The 19,794-nt window shown below is 42.7% G+C and overlaps 1 protein-coding gene across 1 annotated transcript in view; it reads left to right on the top strand.

Annotated features, from left to right (window-relative positions):
* LOC109855408 (small conductance calcium-activated potassium channel protein) overlaps positions 1-19,794 on the top strand; it is a 74,684-nt gene that overhangs the window by 28,469 nt on the left and 26,421 nt on the right. The window contains exon 4 of the mRNA XM_020429636.1: positions 19,721-19,788. Coding sequence (XP_020285225.1) covers positions 19,721-19,788 — 68 coding nt within the window. The remainder of the gene's footprint in view (positions 1-19,720; positions 19,789-19,794) is intronic.

The following is a 19,794-nucleotide window of genomic DNA, read 5'->3' as shown; positions in this document are numbered from 1 at the left end:
AGGGGTCACTGACCGCGGGCGCGCGGCCTTGACGGGGCATTGACCTCGGCCGCGCGGCCTTGGTGGGGGGAGGGTCACTGACCTCGGCCACGCGGCCGCGGCGGGGTCACTGACCCCGATCACGTAATTACGGTATATATATATATATATGTGTGTGTATGTGTGTATTATATATAGATATAGTTTTATATATAATATATATAATATTCTCTTTTTTCTGTCACGTGACTTTAGTCACGTGTTGTTTTTTCATTTCTCTCTCACTATTTTTTGAGTTAGATTTTCACGCGTTATTTCTGACATCTCTCATATGTAAATTATGTTTTATAAGACGTATATACTAGCTGTCATCGCGCGCGCGCGGTAACAGATTGTGTTAACTTACATAACACGTTAAAATAAAAATGACAATAGCGAGCGCGTAGCGCGCGCCTGTGTTGTGCTAGTATAACAAAATATAAAGTTTGTATGTATATATTGTATTTATATGTATATATATTAATTTTTATTTGAACATAAATTGAAACATTTTCGAGGCTGTGTGTACGTAGACGTGGTTTGTCGATTTTAAACAATTTTGCTGAAATGCTAATCAAAAGCAGATTTTAGCGAGAGCAATTTTGGGGGGATATTAGCGAAACAAATAGCGGATTATTAGATGTTACGCGATAGTAACTCCGTCGCTTCTATTTATTCCTCGTTTCCCTCGTACACGTCCTATCCTCTATTATGTCTATCAACCCCTACATCGACTCGACAGTATACGCAGTTCCGCGCTCTCGCCGGTGACATTTGAGACCGAAATTCTTGCCCGATATTTTCTCTCCCTCAGCAAATTTACATCTATAGACACTTATTTTGCAGCACAATATATTTTTCAATGTTAAAACAATCAATTTCGGAAAGAGACGAAAAAGAGAAAAATAAGAGATCGGAAAATTAATTTCTTCTCTCCATAGTTTCTCTAAAATTTATTTATATTTACAATTTACATTTATTTACTTTTCTTTGTTTGTTAACAACTGTCACTCTTTACTGCGTTAAGAAACGCGCGTTTCTGCTCAGACTTTAATTCGTCCGGATTAATCTCACATTCGGCACAATCTTCGTGTGTGTGTGTGTATGTGTTTGCCGAAATTATTAGATTCTCATTAAGAGATAAGACCGAACGTGAGAATGCGTTTCCTAAAGTTTCGATAGAGTTAGCGGCTCTGGGATAATCTGAAGATGAAAGGGGTTGAGGATTAATATGAAACGCGTACATCCCCAATAGACTAATGGCGCGTCGCCAGCTGTAATGGACAAACGAAGGGATGCCTCGCTGAAATTAACTAGACCGTAGGCGATGATGATGCGCCTACGCGGCGGTTCAAATTGCGGAATTTGGCGCAGACGGGATGATCATGCAATCTTGACGTCTTCGGGATAAATCAGAACAATAGAACACGTTGATGGAAAATCCGCATGAATGAACTCCGGGCGGTTAATTAAAAAAAGTCGTCGATGAACGAAGAAGACAGAGAGAGAGAAAATGCTCAACGGTAAATTTAACTCTCGATTTGAGAGAGAGAGAGAGAGAGAGAGAGAGAGAGAGAGAGAGAGAGAGAGAGAGAGAAGTACAAGAAAGGGGTGTTTATTTTATTTTATTTTTTTTTCGAATCGCGGAGCTTCCAACCGACAAAAGGTCGAATAAGCCGATTGATTCGGCGTGTTTAATCCTCAACGCGTTTTCGGCGGGATCAAAATGACCCCAATGTACACAAAGTATCCCAAGCGTAATCATCACGGGAATAATAATACTTGGTCGCGGCGCACACACGTCCATATATTGATTTATGTAATTTATGCGCATTATCCGGAATGTTAACCGATCGATGTGTGCGAATGTGTTTAGTGCGACTGTTGGCCTTATAATTACACTAATTGCAATAGCGCGCAACTGATTGCGCGTATTCAGATCTGACACCTGTCCGAAAATTGTAAAGCTCACCGCGAACGCGCATTGACGTGCGTATAGAGGTATTACCTCCTCTACGGCGAGAGAGCACCGAGGTACATACGCGCGCATTGTGTGTGTGTGTGTGTGTGTTCGCGTTTGCCGAAATTTCGCCGATACAGTTTTCCGCGCCGCGCAACACACCCATTTCATCGATCAAAGTTCGAACGTTGTCGCATTATCGGTTTTCTTGTTGTGCGCATCGAAGTCGAAGTTCTGAACGGTAACGAGCTTTCCGTCAAGATGCGAATAAATTAGTTTTCGCAAGCTTAAATAGACTTGTCTCTTCCCCGTTGAAGCGTCAAACGTACACATGCAGAGAAGGGAAAGAAAAAAGTCGGGCGGCTGAATTACATTTTATCAACGTTTTGTTTTACATCGCTTTAAGTCTTCTAAGTCAGCGAATTTTGCCAACTATTAGTTCAACAACTATCTAGTGCGAACGTGCGCGCAAGCTCCAACAGTTCATTTACAACATGAGCTCATTTGCCAGAAAGTTTGCATCAGCGCGTTTATATTGGTTCATATATTAAATTAATTAACAGATAACCACACGCGCGCGCCACAATTTATTTAAACGGCAATAATAAATTGCCGAAATTCTATACTCGAAGTTTTGAAAATTATGGCATTTTCAACCTTCTCTCGCGACTTGAGAAACGTTTATTAAAGAGAAAAACGATGAGCCAATATTTGCGTGGCCGCGGCCAACGCTAGTTCAGACTGGAGAACTGACGGGAGAACTTTTGAGGAGCGGGAAGTTCTAGTGCGAGTGATATTTGCCGATCTCACTTTCAAACGAATGCAAAACCGCCATTTAGGCCTGCATCAATGCGCGCGCGTTTTATGATTCTTCTTCTATTTTTAGTCATATTCGAATCGTGACAATATGGTGTCGCGATTCATCGATGAAAAAATCAATCGCTCGCGCAATATATCACATACGACTAAATTTTTTTTGACGCACGAATAAGAGTTTGTTTGATTTGAATATATTTTGTGTATTTTAACGTTACGCGTATTTTGCGGCTACATATCGTGTTTGGTTGATTTATCGGTTTCGTCGTCAATTTCTGACGATTAATCTCGTTACATTAAAAAAGTTATTCAGCGTACACAAAACAACAACAACAACAACGCGTGTATATCCGGTATTCGATTCATTTACCTCGCAGACGACACGAAAAAATGATTGATCATATGCGGAAATGATAGACCGAGAATTCGCGTTGCTGAAGTGGCTCGGCTAAATCGACGTCGTGTGTCTTCCCTCGTCGCGCGTATTTGTTTCGCCACACTGCGAGTGGAGCAGCGCGATACAACTGAAATTAGCCAGCACGCAAATTATGTTTACACGCCCTACACGCGGAATTGTATATCCTACCTCCATTGCCTTCCTGCGTCTATTTCATCCTCCTGGCCGCGTGTAGTCGACGAGGCGTGCGCGCGGACCGGCTACGAAGGGAGGAGGACGGCGGAAGAAGCGCGCGGCAGGGTAGCAACCGCGCCGCGCTTCGTTCTACTCACGATATGCGTGGGGCAGATGAGGGGGACGAAAGCGCAAGGGTGGTTGCGCCGTGACGGGGACGTAGAGACGCGGGGGAGGGAAAGGCATAAATGAGGAGCGAGACGCAGTCCTGTCGGGAGCGTCGCAACGGGCGGACGCTCACCACTGGCGCTTTTCTCGCACGCCTTGCCTCGCTCGCTCTCTTTCTCCTCTCTGTCTCTCTCTCTCTTCCTGTCTGTCTCTCTCTCTTTTTCCTCTCGGTATCTCTCGGTCTTTCTTCTAGATCCTCCCACCCCCACACATTCACCCTTTCCACTCTCCCGTCCCATAACCCAATCAGCATCCTCAGGCATCTTCTTGGCGGGTGTCTCTTTTGGATCCTCGAAGCGGGCGTCGCTCGCTCGCTTGCTCGCTGTCAGGCATCCAATTATTCGCCCCTCCTCTCCATCCGTCATTCCATCCATCCTTCTTCCACAACTACCCTCTCCTCTTTTTCCTCCTCCTCCTTTTCCTTCTCCTCCTCCTCTTCCTCCTCTTCCTTCTTCTCACACCCTTGCACTTCTCTCGATGAGCGCGGCGCGCGACAACTTTTTCGCGAATCGCAAGATCCACCGTCGAAGCGGAGGCTGCGCTTACCATCGATCTCACTTCGAGACAACGACGACGCCGTCGACGACGACCACGACGACGACGACGACGACGACGACGACGACGACGCCGTGATCGATGAACGCCGTCGACGACAAGGGTGAAGCAAAGGCGGTTCCGCGGAGAGCGACAATTCTGTCGCGAAACTGACGGGTGTTCGCTTCGAATTGCGCGCGTAGCGTGTCACCGGTCGCGCCCAGGAAGTCGCGAGACGACGACGACGACGACGACGGCGACGGAGGTGACGGAAATGCCGCCGCCGGCAAACGTGAGCCTTCGCGCGATCGAAAAACGCGAAAAAAACGGTGTATACTGATTGTTGTGCGGGTGTTTGCAGTCCACGTCAAGATCGTCGATCACTGCCTTCGTGTGTGAGGTATCTGTCGTCGAAAATCTGACGGATTACGAGTATCGTTCACGAAAAATCGGGAAACCGCGATCATCGCGCACGGTCTCTCGCTCGGTCGAAAATTGCTCGATTTTTTTTTGTTTTTTTTTTTTTTNGGTTTGGTGCTCTTTTGGCTCAGTAGACCTATAAAGCTAGTCCATACGCCATTCTATGTCTTTTTGATAACAGGTTTAAAACCGTGGATTGGGTTCCTGACGCCAAGCCACGGAGTTGTGCATTTGTTTAAATTAAAGATAATAATAAAGAAAGTGGTGTAAAACACCGACAATTGTCCAAAAATATTCACTGCGCACATCCAACCGATATGGCTGATGCAATCCCCTCGAAGAGTTTATATGTCGAGGGAAAAACAAAAATGATTCGTCATCTGAGAGAGAAAGAACTTGTTGTTGAAACTCCATATATATTTACGCGGAAGGGAAAAAATATTACACTTCCACGCGTCGCGATGCATTATTTCGACATCCGTTTTTTTTTGTTTTGCGAACAAAAAACGGGTGATGCGGTGAATAATGATTATTGAGAAAGTAAATAAACCGGTGTTTTATCCTCTCTGTTTTCTCTCGATGCAATGGAATAATGTAGTGTACAAAAGGCTTGATTAAACATTGAATAATGTTAAAACCTTCTCACGGAGAGAGAGAGGGAGAGAGAGAGAAAATTTAGCGCGCACGTAGATACGAAGATGCAGGGACTAGAATTTCACGAAACGCTTACAAATTTTGCGGGATATGTATACACAAAAATACGGAGAGAATAGATTTGATGAATAATTACTAAATCAAATTGAACGTGAGGAACTTGATACGTGTGAAGAATTGCCCGAGAGAGGAAAAGAAGAATACACAAAAGTGAAATAATAAATTTCAAATGTGCGAAAATAGCGCGCGAGTATTAAAGTAATGGATATTTAAATATTTATTATTAGCTGTATACAAATTTAACGGGGGCGGCTCTTGTGCAATACACTTGAGAGATAGAAAATAAATAAATAAATAGATTAATGAGGATTTAAACAAATCTCTTGACAAAACTAATCGGATTAAACGACATAACGTAACTAACACACCGTGTAAATTCAAAGAACGGAGTAACTAATGTATCAATTTGCAACTAAATAATATATCAATTTGTAACAAGTGCAATTGAAAGAGTTTGCCGTGCCGGTGACATAACAATATATCCCACTGCGATTTAATAATTAATAACAGAAAATCCTAACGTAATACACCGTTACCGCTTGATAACAAAAGTGCATACAAAATTCTTTATACATCTGTAAATTGAGTATATTTTGTGTCGCTGTTTATCGTGTACAAATTACACATACATCGGGAAAACAAATACAAGATAATTTTATCATGTTTACATAATATATTGCGAAGTTTTAAAACTGTTTTCGCGAAAATTACTCGCGCAATTTGAATTTTATTATACGGGGAAAACTTTTTTGCAACACATTTTCACGTAATAAATCCAACATTTGCGCACTTCTTTTCAGAAATATTGTTATTGTACAAAGGGGATGTATATTACACTATTACGAGTGCGTATAACATTTGTGTATCGCGCATTCTTTTCTCTCTTCTTTATTACTTCTTTCTCTCGTCTTAAAACCGAAGCGAAAGGAATATAATAAGGAAGTAATAAACGTCGAAGAATAACGAAGACGAGCTAGGGAAGATATTTGAGATATGAACCCTCGTTAACTTCGTTTCGGGACCGAAATCACTTTCACGAATTACTCATATTCGGCGTTCCACCGAACTTAAGACGCTTTCAATCGCTTCGTTAACTGCGAATAAGATTTACGGTGAGAAGTGGAAATTATATTTGCGCGGAGTTAGTTTGATACGACACGTCAAATTTATCGAAATCTTTGACATCGTTTTTTTGCTTGTATATTGATAGCCTTAAAAAAAATATATACATTTTAAAAAGATTTTCTTTTAGTGAAAATAAACCTGGAAAATGGAAAAACATTTATAAATACAAGTGACACACGAAAATTAACCTTTTGCACACAGACGTGGGTCTTCCAGACCCATTTAAAAATTTCAAACCGGTGTTTCCAGTAAAACTTTGTTTTGTTGAAACGCTCATATCTTTGAAACTACCAGAGATTTTTTCAATTTGTTTTTTTTTTTTTTATCGGCGCAGAATCGTTTAAATTTTCGATTCAAAAAGCAAAATGAAAACATATTGATTGTTTGCGGAGATATTCGATTTTAAATTCGCGTGAGTCTCACAGACCCAGTATGTATAATTAGGTCGATTTTTGGATAATGCGAATAGTTAAAAATGAGTTGTACTTCGTCAAATCAGCCGATAAATGTCAAATATCAATCCCGCTAAAAACAAAACAATAATTGTGAAAACAACTTGTTATTTGTTCTCTAAAATAACCAGCTCATTAATTACGTGAATATAATAGCTAATTTAATGGACCGATTTCGTTCGTATAAAGTTCGGATTTTGCCTCGGCTAATTCTCTTACTACATACAGATTAATTCAGCAATAATGGAGAGAAGTGATACCACGATCACGGTGGTCGGTGGTATAGGTATTTGCTTGATTAAAAATTCGCCAGGCGCAAGTCACGGCGCGCATACGCGATTATTATATTAAAAATTGATCGTTTGCTCGTTGATAGAATTCTTCGGGGCAGTTCGCAGTCGCGGAAAAGGATGAAAGGCACGAGCAGATGTGCTAAAATTGCTCCCGTTTTAATGGAACTTTCTCTCCGCCTTTATCTTTACGCAAAAAGCGATCAAAAGCGCGCGCATATATCTGGAATTTTTTTACACACATCGATATCAGTGAAATACAATAGAGAATTTTTTTTCCATCTACGTTTAAGGGAGGATAAAACGCCAGGAGATATTTACAATATGCGTGTGAACGTTACTGTCACTGTGAAGAGAGAGAGAGAGAGAGAGAGAGAATGTGTATACGCGCGAGAGATTGTTGTTCACGCGCGAAAAATAGCGGTATTTGCGTTAACAATATTTGTTTCCGATTTACGTTGAGTTGTGTTGTGCGCATAAAGCTCGTCGATTTTTCTCTCCCTTTTCCTTTATTTTAAACCTTGAATAAAAATGAATAAATTTATAATTCACACGAGATCAAACGGAAGAATTATATTTCAACTTGAATAGCGCGAGTTTTAAATTATTAAAATTTTCTAATTAGATCTTTCAAGTACACTTTTTTGAGAGCTTCTGAAGCTTAAGTTCAATGAGATGTATTAAATCTTTCAGTTCTTTAACTCTAGCCTCTTTCTCTCTTTCTATTATAAGATCAACGTAAAGAAATCAATCAATAATTTCAATGCAACAACTTTTTATCGTTTATTTCGAAGAGAACTATGAGATTTGAGAAATTACTTGTCAGTGAGAGAGATGGTTTTGTACGTGTCTCAAGTTTTTTCATATTAGTAATTAAAGTTTAATGAAACTTTATACATTTGTTACGTGTGGCTAAAACTCAATATACATTTCATTAAGATCTTAAAATTCTCAGAGACATCTCGACACTTAATTTCATCAATCTTCTCTCTCTTGAAAAAAATTCTATTCGCAATGTGCCACTTTTCGAATTATGAACGGAATCTTAACGCTTAGTAGCTTTTTGTGAGAAAATCGCTTTCGAGCTCGCGCAACGAACTTAATGTATATCGCGCGCGCTCACGAACGTCGTTATCTCTCGCGATTTCGCAGCGAGATCTCATCACACAGGTCACATAATAATTTCTATAGACCTACCCACGCAACAACTACCTACCCGCACGTTCGCTCAAAGACCGCGCGACCGCACTTCCCGCGGTATTCCGACGGTTTTGACTTTCTCCGCCGAAAAAGAGGGCAATGCTTCCCCGACTCGGAACCGAGGCGCGCTTTCATGGAAAGAAGAGCAGCAACTGGCCGTGTTAGCCGCCGCCGTGATGGAGGAGGAAGAATGCGAGGATGGTAACAATCGGCCGGCGAGCGGAAGGAAGCGCAGTCGTGAGAAGAAGCAGCCCTTGAGAGGATCAACGGGGCGCACAATGTTGCTGCGATATCGCCGCTATGTTGCTGCGGCGAGGATGTTGAATCAATATAGTATCGTCGTCGGTTATCAAGTGTTCCCTCGCGAGGCTACGCGCCTTGTTGTGATGACAAACGATCCTCGCCGTTAATTGGGAGATTCATTGCACGAAAACTCCCATCGCGCCGGGCGTAATATTCCCCGAGAATTGGAGGACGCGCGCGCGCGCGCGAACGGAAGTGAAGTAAGAGGCGCGAACTACGCGAAGAGTGATGATGGCGAGGGACTTCGATCGTCAACAAGAAGAACGATCGTTCGGATGATCGCTCTTTAAACTGAAGCCGATTTTGTTCGCTCATCAGTTTGCTGAGAGAGAGAGAGAGAGAGAGAGAGAGAGGGGAGAGAAAAAGAGAGAAAGAGAGAACAAGAATTACGTGACTCAACATGAGCGATCGACGGAAACCGAGAGACGATCCCGCGCCGCCACGCGGCCGATCGAGTTCGGTGAAGTGCTACTGTACTACGGTGACGAACAATTGTCGGAGCCGCGTTAAAGTGCCCGCGATATTCCAGCAGATCTTACTCGAAGAGGAGGATAATTATACGTAAATGTCTCTAAGGTTGGTAAAAGAAAAAAAAACACGCGAAAGCGGCAAAATGTTTCCTTGAAACTTCCCGCAATTCGTTTCCCGCTCTTTAACAAGAGTCTCTTAATTAAAATCTTGTTTTAAACTCTCGTTTTAACACATCTTGAGTGAAGAATGTGATTTTTCGTTGCTCATTAGGTGTTGCGAGGTTCACTTTGAGGTTTTCTTTCTAGCTAAGTAGCTAGAAAGAAAACCTCAAAGTAGCTTATATGATTCCAAAATAACAATCTCGAACTTTTTACCGAGGAGAGAAAGAGAGAGACATTCAACAGAATTTAATATGTTTGGTCTTCTTTACGTGCTAATTGTGAGCTAATCGAACTCTCTCTCTCTCTCTCTCTCTGTCTCTTGATTATATAACGACTGAATGGATGACAAATTTGTATATGACGAATGCTCTTGTCATGCTCGATCGAGTAATCGATAATTAGGCTTCTCTCCGAAGAGATTACAGATCGCAGAGTGCGCGCGCCGATACGGTTCGGTCAGTTTACTAAGAAACTATTCTTCATCTCTCCTTGATCTTCTTTTTGTTTCTGAAACTTTGGAGAGGTCGCGCGCTGCATCTTCTGCAATTTCATTCAATATCGTCGCAATCAAGAGAATCGCTCGCTTAAAAATTTTTTCACGTTCTCTACTTACTCCTCTCGTGTGTACTTAGCAGAACGAACGTGTGCGTCTCTCCGCGCGACTTATCAAGCGGAAGTTTCTCGATGAACGCGCGTGAAATTGTCGCTCGCGTCGGAAAGATAAAAAAAAAAAAATTATATATGAAATTGAAACCCCGATCGAGCAGTCGGAATGTTTGAAAAAAACGCAATGAAGTTTTTTTCAAAAAAGATTCACGCGACTTTAGATCTTAAAAATCGACGACGACGCGAATTCTCATCCCGAACACGTTCAGAACTCCCCGAACGCCGGAGGTGTGCTCACGGAGAGATGGACTTTCATACACCAGACGAATCAAACAATTGGGACACTTTATCACTTCGCTTCATCGGTTGCATCGAGTGACGAGAGGGAGCGAGAGAAGAGGAGAGGGTGGGAAGAATGAGGTGTAAACGGGGTCGAGGAAACAATATCGCGCTTATTGACGGAAGAGTCGTTCGTGAGGGGGACGGGACTCGCGATAGCTGAAGTTCGCGTAAAATTATCCGCGATATTGTCCTTTCTCTGCGAAGCTTGCAAACGGATCTCTTGTGTCTTCTGGATTTTCAACTATGCGAAAAATTCTATCGGGAAAATATTCTCATGAACAAAATTTAATATATTAATTACGCGAGTAATTTCGGCGTTTCGCGTCGCGGCGCGCGCGCACACACACACACACAGACTTTGCTTCTCTTTATTTTGCGCACGTTCGAACATTTTTGTGACGCGCAAGAACTGTAATATTGTTGAAATACAAAAATGAATATAAATTTTATTGTGTATAATACACGTATATAACTGTGTGCAAGTGCGCGCAAAAATTATTTCGCGGATGAACTATTTTCTCGTATTATTTTATACTTCTCTGACATATAACAATTAAATCGAGCGGAAACAATTATCAGTGCGCTCGACGGATTAGGAAAATTATTGAAATTTTCTGGGATCACAACCACGCGAGAGGAGAGATTGCTTGCGCCGGAAAATCCCGAGCGCCGAGATGAAAGTGACACGTTCTCGGCGAACACTTCTCGTCTTCGAAGTTGGATATATCGTTTTGTCAAAAACACCCAGAGATTTCGCTCGGGTTATCAGAATCCTCGTAAAAGTTTTCCGCGTAATCGCAAGATAATGGACACCCCGCGCGGCCTCGTTTTGTTATCGCGCGCGCGTTTTCAGCGCTTTTTCGCGCCAACAACATTGGGAGTTTTCTCGTTTGGAGAGCGATAAAAAAAAAAAAAAAAAAAAGAAAGAACGTACAGATAAATCGCGAGATGAATCGGTCGGTCCTTCTCCCCCTTCCTCGTTTATTAGACTTGAAACAGGAGGAAAATTCACGAAGATTGGTTTCGTTAGAACTCAAGCAGAAGGATTACAGAAATTGCTTTTAGCGAAACAAAAGCAAAAAGATTAACAGTAATTGGTTTTAGAAACCGAAGTGAGAGAGAAAGAGAGAGAGAGAGAGAGAGAGAGGGAAAGAGAGAGAGAGAGAGAGAGACAGAGTGAATATCGATTTCGATAAAGGTGAAGAGAAAAAAAAAAGAGAATCCGTTACGGGACTCGTTATGAATCGAGTGAATTAAATACCGTTGCAATTATGAGATAATGTAATCAAATGAAATGAAATATCGCTCGGATGTTTTGCTTGACGTCGCGCGATTTTGGTTCACCGATTCAATTCGATAGCTTCTCTTAGAAGCGGGGTTATTTATGCGGACAGGAAAATTATATATTCTCGGCGAGGACTTCATCTATCGCGCAAAGTTAATTAAATCTCTCGCGATGGCGATGCTCCAAAAAGCCTTAGCATTACGATTTTACCGGTAGCGCTCAGCTTCCGGTTGACAGACGCGACTATATCAGCGCCGAGTGGATTACCGCGAGTTTTTTTTTCTATTTTAAAAGAGCGCGCTCGCGTTTATCGTAGCCCAAGTCTTCTCGCTTCTCGGACGAACGTAATTAAGAGACTTCCCGTTCGTCTCGCCACTTTCTTACCGTTACTCGGCTGTGATCTTCGTTCACTCGCGAGAAATTTTACGATCAATATCGCATTCTTTCTTTCGCGCCGCTCTATAACTCCCGCAGAATTACCCTGCACATTATCACAATGCGCAGGTGTTTAAACGCGGCGTATAGCACGAAGATACGTACAGTATTTCACAAAAGCACACTCTTCTCGTTACTTTTCCACGAGAAAGAAGAACTATCGCGTAATTATATTTTCCACATTTTTTCCCGCGCTCCTCTCCCTCGCGCATCGTCGCAATTTGCAAAATTGAAACAGTACGTTTCTTCTCTTTTGAAATTACGAAAGAAAGAAATTAACGTAAAACGTCTACTACTTCTTGCGAATTAATGCGCGAAATGTACGCAACGCGAAAAAAAATTCGCGAAAAATTATGAATCGAAAAAATATGAATTTGTCGCAAAAATCGTATCGAATGTGATCGATCGATCCTCGCGAGATGTAATTCTTTTAATAGCGTTTTTGTTATTAATTATTAAAAAGGATTGTCTGAAGACTTCTTGTGACTCATACGTTCGTAGACGTTTGAGGAATTCTCGTCCCTTTGTCTCTCTATCTCTCTAACTCATTCCGTCTTTCTCCCTCTCCGTCTCTGTCCTTGACTCGGGATAAACGGGATTAAAAATTTACCAATGCGACCTACGGACAATTGATCGCCGACATTACTTGCGCTTACCAATAGGCGACACGAGCGCTTACCGTCGAGAATGCTTTTGTCGATAGCTCGTTGCAAAGGGACATTTATATTCGATATTATGTCGCCTTCTTGCGCTTTATTGTTGTGCCACCAACAGTCGTCTTTTAAATCTTGACGAAAGGATTCTGCGGAAGAGAGCGAGTTTAAAGCGCCGACGGTGATGTTTAAGCGCAAAAAAAAAAAAAAAAAAAAGAAAAAAGATCTCAAAGGCGTATATCTCGTCGATTTCTCGCACGCGATAACGTTAAAAGCCGCGTTTCTCGTTTGATGACACGCGATTGGCACGATTGACCTTTTGGAAATCACCGTCAACGCGCAAAAAACACGAACACGTCGGGGCGGGTTTTTACGCGGTGCAATAGAAAAATGCGCAACTTTTTCCGGTTTCTCTCTCTCTCGATCGGGCGCTTTTGCTGCTGACCCGATGTCGAAACTATTTCTCCGCATTTTCGATTACGTATCCCGCGAAATCGACGTGAAGAAACAAAAAGGTGGAGAAGACTATGTATTTCTACGAAAGAGAACGTTGCTGTAACGGTAAAGCAATAGCCGCGCGGTGGCCCGGTTGGAAATTGCCTCCGTTTTCCCTACTTTTCTTATTCGCGGACGGGGAACGGACGCCCGAATATTTTTCCTTTAATCCACACACAGCTGCTAAGGTAGCCGCAGAGAGATGGGAAATGGATATAAACGTAAACGGAGAATCGCTCGTTAGATTTGGGAGATAAATTGTTACGCGTATAAAACTCGAGAATTTATCGATGATTTAGTGCTCGGCGAAGATTTTAGAGAGAATATTTAAACAGCTCTGCAATATGTAGGAAAGTTTGATCATAATCTAAATATAATAGAATTTAGAAAAGATTATTAAATTTCAATACACTTTCAACTTTGAATAATTGTTTTCCAATAAGTATGTCATGTATTAGCGAGAGAATATATTTTTTTCTCTCTCTTTTATTTAGTTCGTACACTCCGTAAAATTTTTTCTGAGCTTATTTTTAATTTTTTCAAAGACCAGAGAGAGCGACGTTTTTGATTTTTGTTTTTAACTTATGCGCGCCGTCTTTGTTTACAAACGTTTTAATTAATTAACGTCTAGATTCTTCGCGCGAGAGAAAGAGACGGCAAGGTAATAGTCCGAGAAGCACAAGAGCAATCCAATCCACCAAGCCAAAAGATAATCCAGAAAGATAAAAACAGCGAAACGATATTGGCGATGTGAGCGGAATATAGCTTGGAAAGTATAACCGCGAAATTATGGGGGAAAATCCCCGGGTTGGAAATTGCGGCTACTGTCTTTTATATTTTCTTGAGTATGTTGCGCACAGTACTCTGCGGCGGATGTTTCGGCTGCGAAATGACTGTCGCGCAAGAAGAGACAACTTTATATTGCGCAGCATTGTCCACTTAATATCGGCAATTTGACGGAATAATACCGTGCTGTAAACTTTGGTAGAACCTGTTCTCTTCCCCACTCCCTTCTTTCTCTATGTCGCTGGATAAATTGCAGAAATTGATTTTCCATAATCGGAGAGTTGCAAAAATTTGTCGATTAAAAACATACAACTCTTTTCAAAGTTTAAAAATTTATCACATAATAAAAGTTTGATAATTACGTAAATCTGTAACGTAAATCTGTAATATTCAATATGTTTTTTATGATATTTTATGTGTACGTATCTCTGTTATTTTTTTTAATCTGTTATAAAAAATATTTTGTTTAAATTTGTTGTATTAACTCCGAGCAATTTTTATTTACACTTTTGCCAATTAGAAAATTTCAGTCGACGAAGAGATTACATGCGTTTTCGGTAACGAAACAGGTCGAAATTAATAAGCGCAGCTTGTCGACGAACGTGATTCTTTATTAAACTCCTGTCGTCAATGTTTCCTCGGAATTTCCCAAAAAGCGAAATGCGTATAATAATTTCCGAAACAATTTTCAATGTACGTTCTCGTTCAATTAACAAAGTTTGTGCGCGAAGCGACGACGAGGAATTCCCCAGTCGAGAGGTTTCCGGATTAATTCCGACGGTATACAAGCCGAAAACGATTGGTTAACGAGGCGACCTGAAGCGACATCGCGTGTTTTATATATATTGCGCCTCGCGGAGTCCCGTATTGACAATCGACCGCGGTGTATCGACAGGCGCGCATTTTTGAGAAAAGTACGATTCTCTGATTTGTCAACGTTCAGAAATCAAAGTAAAAATCGATGTTCTTCCCGTCTTGTGAAATTTTATTCAGACACTTTTCTCGCACAATAAATAACATTTGCTTGTCGCGAATATTTGTTTCGTAATACATTTGCGAGAGAGCGGTCGCATTTTAACACAGTTACATCGAGAACAAAAAGAGCACACGCTGCACGCGCACCGAAGAAACAGGAAACTCGTCCCGGGAATGAAAAGGAAAAGAACAGCGAAAAGAAATGGCTTTTTATTAAATAGAATAGCGCTGTCGCGGATTGGAGGATATTACATTAATATGTACATCACGGTACCGTTGGCAACGTTCCCAAGCCTTGTCAGTAATGGCACGCCAATTTCTCGGAAAAGTAGAGGATGCAAAAAGAGAAACCACGGCGCGCGAGAGAGTCGATTTTGTCAATATCGACAATGCGCGATGCGCGCAATGACGACAGGGTGCTCTTACGAGGTTATTATTTTGTCGGAAAACACACAAAGAGAGAGAGCGATGTTGTGACGATAATTGACCGGCCGCTCGAAATCGCGGAAAAAAAACTCTTTGCGGAAGAGATAGGCGAAATCGAGGGGGAGGGAGAGGGAGGAAACATCGCGTTTGACGATTTGATTTTATCGATTTAATGTCACGTAAAACGAACGTGAAACTTATACAGCGCGGAATCGCAGATAACGTTATACCCTCGCGTTATATCTGTTGAATTATTGGTCGCCGGTCGTACTCTCCGCGAAGCACTAATCTCGCCCCTCGAGTATTATCTCGCGGTTCCATTAGAGAGATTATGTTCGCGGACATGGTTGTGGCGGGAGTGGGCGGAAGAGAGAGAGAGAGAGAGAGAGAGAGAGAGAGAGAGAGAGAGAGAGAGAGAGAGAGGGAGAAATAGATAAAATGTGTGTGCGCGCGACATAATCGCCGAAAACTGGAGCGAAACGGAACGCGCTCGGTCGAACGGCGAAAATCTGCTCCGACAATTATTGTTACCCGTTCGCAATGGACTTCGACGCGACGTTGCTCTTCTTCCCCTCCGTCTCCGATCGGAGTTGGCGCTGCCAATGTGGTGTAACTCCGTCTCGAGCAAAAGTACGGTTAATGACGTCCCGTTTATCGTCACGGTGAATTATCGCCGGCGCTACGGTGAATTGTGACGCGGATTGCCGCGCGCGCGGTATATTTACGATCTAGAGATCAAGAAGCTCGCGCGCTTCTTTTATCTATCTTTCCAGTTTTCCGAACAACAAGGTTCGGATAAATGGGACAACGGCGCAAACCCCTTGGTGCTCGCGCAAGAAGAAATACTTCGGGGATTTAGAAACCTTACATTTGATACTAATCCGCGGTAGTGTGTACACACATGTGACAACTGAACCGTAAATGTTAAGACCCGCGCACACTTGACTTGTCTCTCCCTTCTGGTTTTGTGCAACGCTGGCTTTGCTTTCTTGCGCTCGCTCCGGAGTATAATAGCGGCGACAATGTACCGAGTCGAGTGTGAAACCCGAGCGTCGAATACTCCCGGGCAAACACACACGCGGGCGCTAAGATCATATTTCTATCTTTCTTTCGCTCTTGTTCTCCACTCTCTCTCTCTCTCTCTTTTTTTATACCTCCCCTTCGGTACCCATTTCTTCGCGACGGAGTCGACAGTTTTATCGCTTTTCTCGTGCGAGAGAAAGCCGCAAGTCGCCGGAAAGATTGCGGTTTCGCAAGAGAAAGAGAGAGAGAGAGAGAGACAGAGAGAAGTTGACTTTATTAGACGCGCGCGAACGAAAAGGGAAAGGAGAGAGAATTAAAGGAGCTCGTTTCTTGGGGTGAGAGGGAAAATTAATTCAATTCAATTCAGTTCACCGAGGAAAGTGACAAAATGATATGGACGCGAGTAGACGAGGGAGAAATGTATATATTAGCTTGTTTCGGCGAGAGACGATGCGAAAGACAAACCGCCGTCGTCGTTTCATTACGGTCGCGAACAATCGCGAAACGAGGGTGAGAAAGCCTTGGAATTTTATCGGACGAGTTTAAGATCGCCCCAGTCAATCAGGCTCTGAATTAAGGAAGCCTTTCGGGATGGTCTCCATGACTACCATCTTCTCTCCCCCGACTTGTATCCCCGTTTCTGTCCGCCCTTAATACAGTCACTCCTTTCTCGCTCCTCGAGCCGGTGGGGAAAGGTCATGGGGTCAGGTCTGAAATCTCTTCCCGGTTGCGGCGCATTCCCGGGTGCAACTACTCGTCAGCTTCTTTGTTGATTATCGCGCGGCTAATCTGACGCCAACGGCAAAGCGCGCGGGATAAGCTGCGAAAAGTCTCTCCCGCGGACGCGGACCGACGTTTCTAATTCGCCCGATCGTGATTAGTCTCTCAATTTGGCGCGCGTTTTTTGCGTCTGTTGTGTCAGCGCGAAAACGAGCGCAAAATATTTTTAGTCGATCGCGCGCGTCACGTAAATATGCTTTAATTACACTTTTATTCGTTTGGGAAAAAAGAAAAAGAGAAACAAAGTAAACAAAACGAGAAATGCAAATGGAGTAAACAAGAGGGGTGTGTGTACCTAGCACCATTGAAAGAAACACACACATACACATAAACATACACGACACGCTCTAACTCACCGGGGTTTGAAAACGTATTCTCGTGGAATACAACGTGTTCGGAAAATATAGCGAGGAGATCGATAAACCGCACATACATAGCTCTCACCAGTGTGTGTGTGTGCGAGAGAGAGAGAGAGAGAACTAATACACACTGACAGACAGGTGCATGCGCCCCGGTGCTTCGTATGCGGACTGTGGCATCACCGGCAAAGCACCAACCGGTGCATTTCCGACGCGGAGCGAAATCGGATGTTGCGTACAGTACGGATGCCGAAACTTAAGCTTCTCGACACTCGAAAGTGTGATGTAAAAAATTCAAATGTCATTTTCGAAATGCGAGGAAGAATCGAATCTCCTTGAGAATCGAGAGAAATGCGTTTAGCGCGCGAAGCTTTTGTCATGTCACTTTTTGAAATGGACAAAAAAATTTGCGAGCTATCTCGACAATAATTTAATGAAATTATATTTAAGAAAATTAAAAAAATGTTTATTTACAAGAATGTTTATTTTACAAGAATGTTTATTTACAAGAATGTTTATTTACAAAAAAATATTTTCTCTTTCACACATAAATGCATTCCACTTTTGTTCTTTTCGTTTTTCAACCGAAAAACTTGGCGCCGCGGTCTCCGGTTTTGCATTCCGCTGCAATCTCGCGTCATTTCCTCGCAACGACATTCCGGTGGGAAACTACTTTCCTCGCTTCACGCTCACTTTCTTCGATGTTGTTCCAGGGGTACGCGAACGGGACACGGTCAGTTACCTGATTTCTAAATTTGAGAACGTTGTGCAAAGACTGTGGTTTCTTGTTGCGATCTTTTACCACGATCTCGCGTATATTTTGTCTTTATATATATATATTCTTGAAAGAACAAAGAAATTGCTCTCGTAATTTTATTTTTGCACAACGCGACAAATTGCGTATTGGTGAAACAATAATCTTTCGAGCGCGAATATTTTGTGTGTAAAAAAATAAAAGTTTTCATTTAAATTGTTTGCTATCAAATCCGAATAAAACATTACGGTCTCTACGAAGAGAACAACCGACCGCGGCATTAAATGTGGAGTAGAAACACTCACGTATTTAATCCACTTCATTAGAGATTGTTTACTTCGAGGAGAAGTGATCAATCAACTCGCAACCGGTTATAGAGGAGTCGGGGGATGGAAGGGTGAACTTTTCCACTTTCAAAAAGAGAAAGAGGAGAGAGAGAGAGAGGAACTTTGATCCTTTCTTTTGTGCTGCGGGAGTTGAGATCTCTTCGCGGTGCGTACTTATTTATGCCGTCTGAAAGCTTCATGTGAAGCGCGAGCGTAAAAAAAAAAGAGAGAAAAAAAAACACGACCACTCCGGGCGTAACTGAAAAAGTTAACGCGATTAGAAGCGGCCTTTGTGCCGTACACGGCATTTCCATTCGAAGCCCTCAAACGGAAGCGCGCGCGTTACACGTTTGAGCAAACATTGCATTCTTCAATTTGCGCGAGAAACTGCGTTATACGCGCGACGAACGCGGCTCAAGAACACTCGTTAACTCGCAAGTATCGTCATCGAGTGGAATAATTTTCATCGATCGAAAACACCCGGTCTATATATCTCTCTCTCTTTCTCGAACGCTCTTCGACTAAAGGAAGATTGTGCGCGACGGCGGCCCGCCCACGCTCGCGCGCGATATTTCGTCCGATAAATCAGGACTACCCAGTCACATCATTAAGACGAACCCTTCTCAGTTACGCGCTCCTGTGCGACAGTCGTTTTATGTTCGAGGTTGGATGCGAGATCCGTCTCAGTCACGCGTCACTCCGATAGGGAGAATAAAAAATTCCCCGCATCTTCCCACGCGAAAGAAAACGCTCGTGATAAGACGTGTAACTTCGTCTTAAAAAAAAAAAAAAAAAAAACAATAGGTGTGCAATAATTGCAGTATGTTTGCCGAGATATCGCACGCGGAAACTGAAATCGAACGCAAGGATCTACGCAAAAAAGGTGAGATTGCCAATTTTGCGCGCCACTTGTTTCTCGCACCTCTGTATACATACTTCCTTCTCTAACCACACACTGTGTGTAACGCAATGCATTGATGTCTTCGAGAGAAGCGGTAGGAGGCTTTTTTCTCTTTACTCTTGTAGAGCGTAGAGAAAAGACAGAGTAAGAGGAACTCTTGCTCGTCTCTCCGGAAGGCGTTGATGCGTCGCGATGTACACAACATACAACGGTAACAAAAGCGCGTGTGACACGCGATGCGTAACTCTGTGCACGTGCGTGCGTGCGTGCGTGCGTGCGTAGCTTTAATCGTCGGGTTTGTGCTGTTGCAGCTGCGGAAGCCAGTGTCGACTCTCTCGATCCCGGGGGCGATGAAGAATAGCGGCGGGGTGGCCGGCGGGGGCGG

Source organism: Pseudomyrmex gracilis, unplaced genomic scaffold (genome assembly GCF_002006095.1).
Source record: "Pseudomyrmex gracilis isolate BER0280 unplaced genomic scaffold, ASM200609v1 scaffold_88, whole genome shotgun sequence".
In the NCBI taxonomy this organism is placed as follows: domain Eukaryota; kingdom Metazoa; phylum Arthropoda; class Insecta; order Hymenoptera; family Formicidae; genus Pseudomyrmex; species Pseudomyrmex gracilis.
Note: the sequence above shows the minus strand (reverse complement) of the source record. Positions and strands in the feature narration are given on the sequence as shown.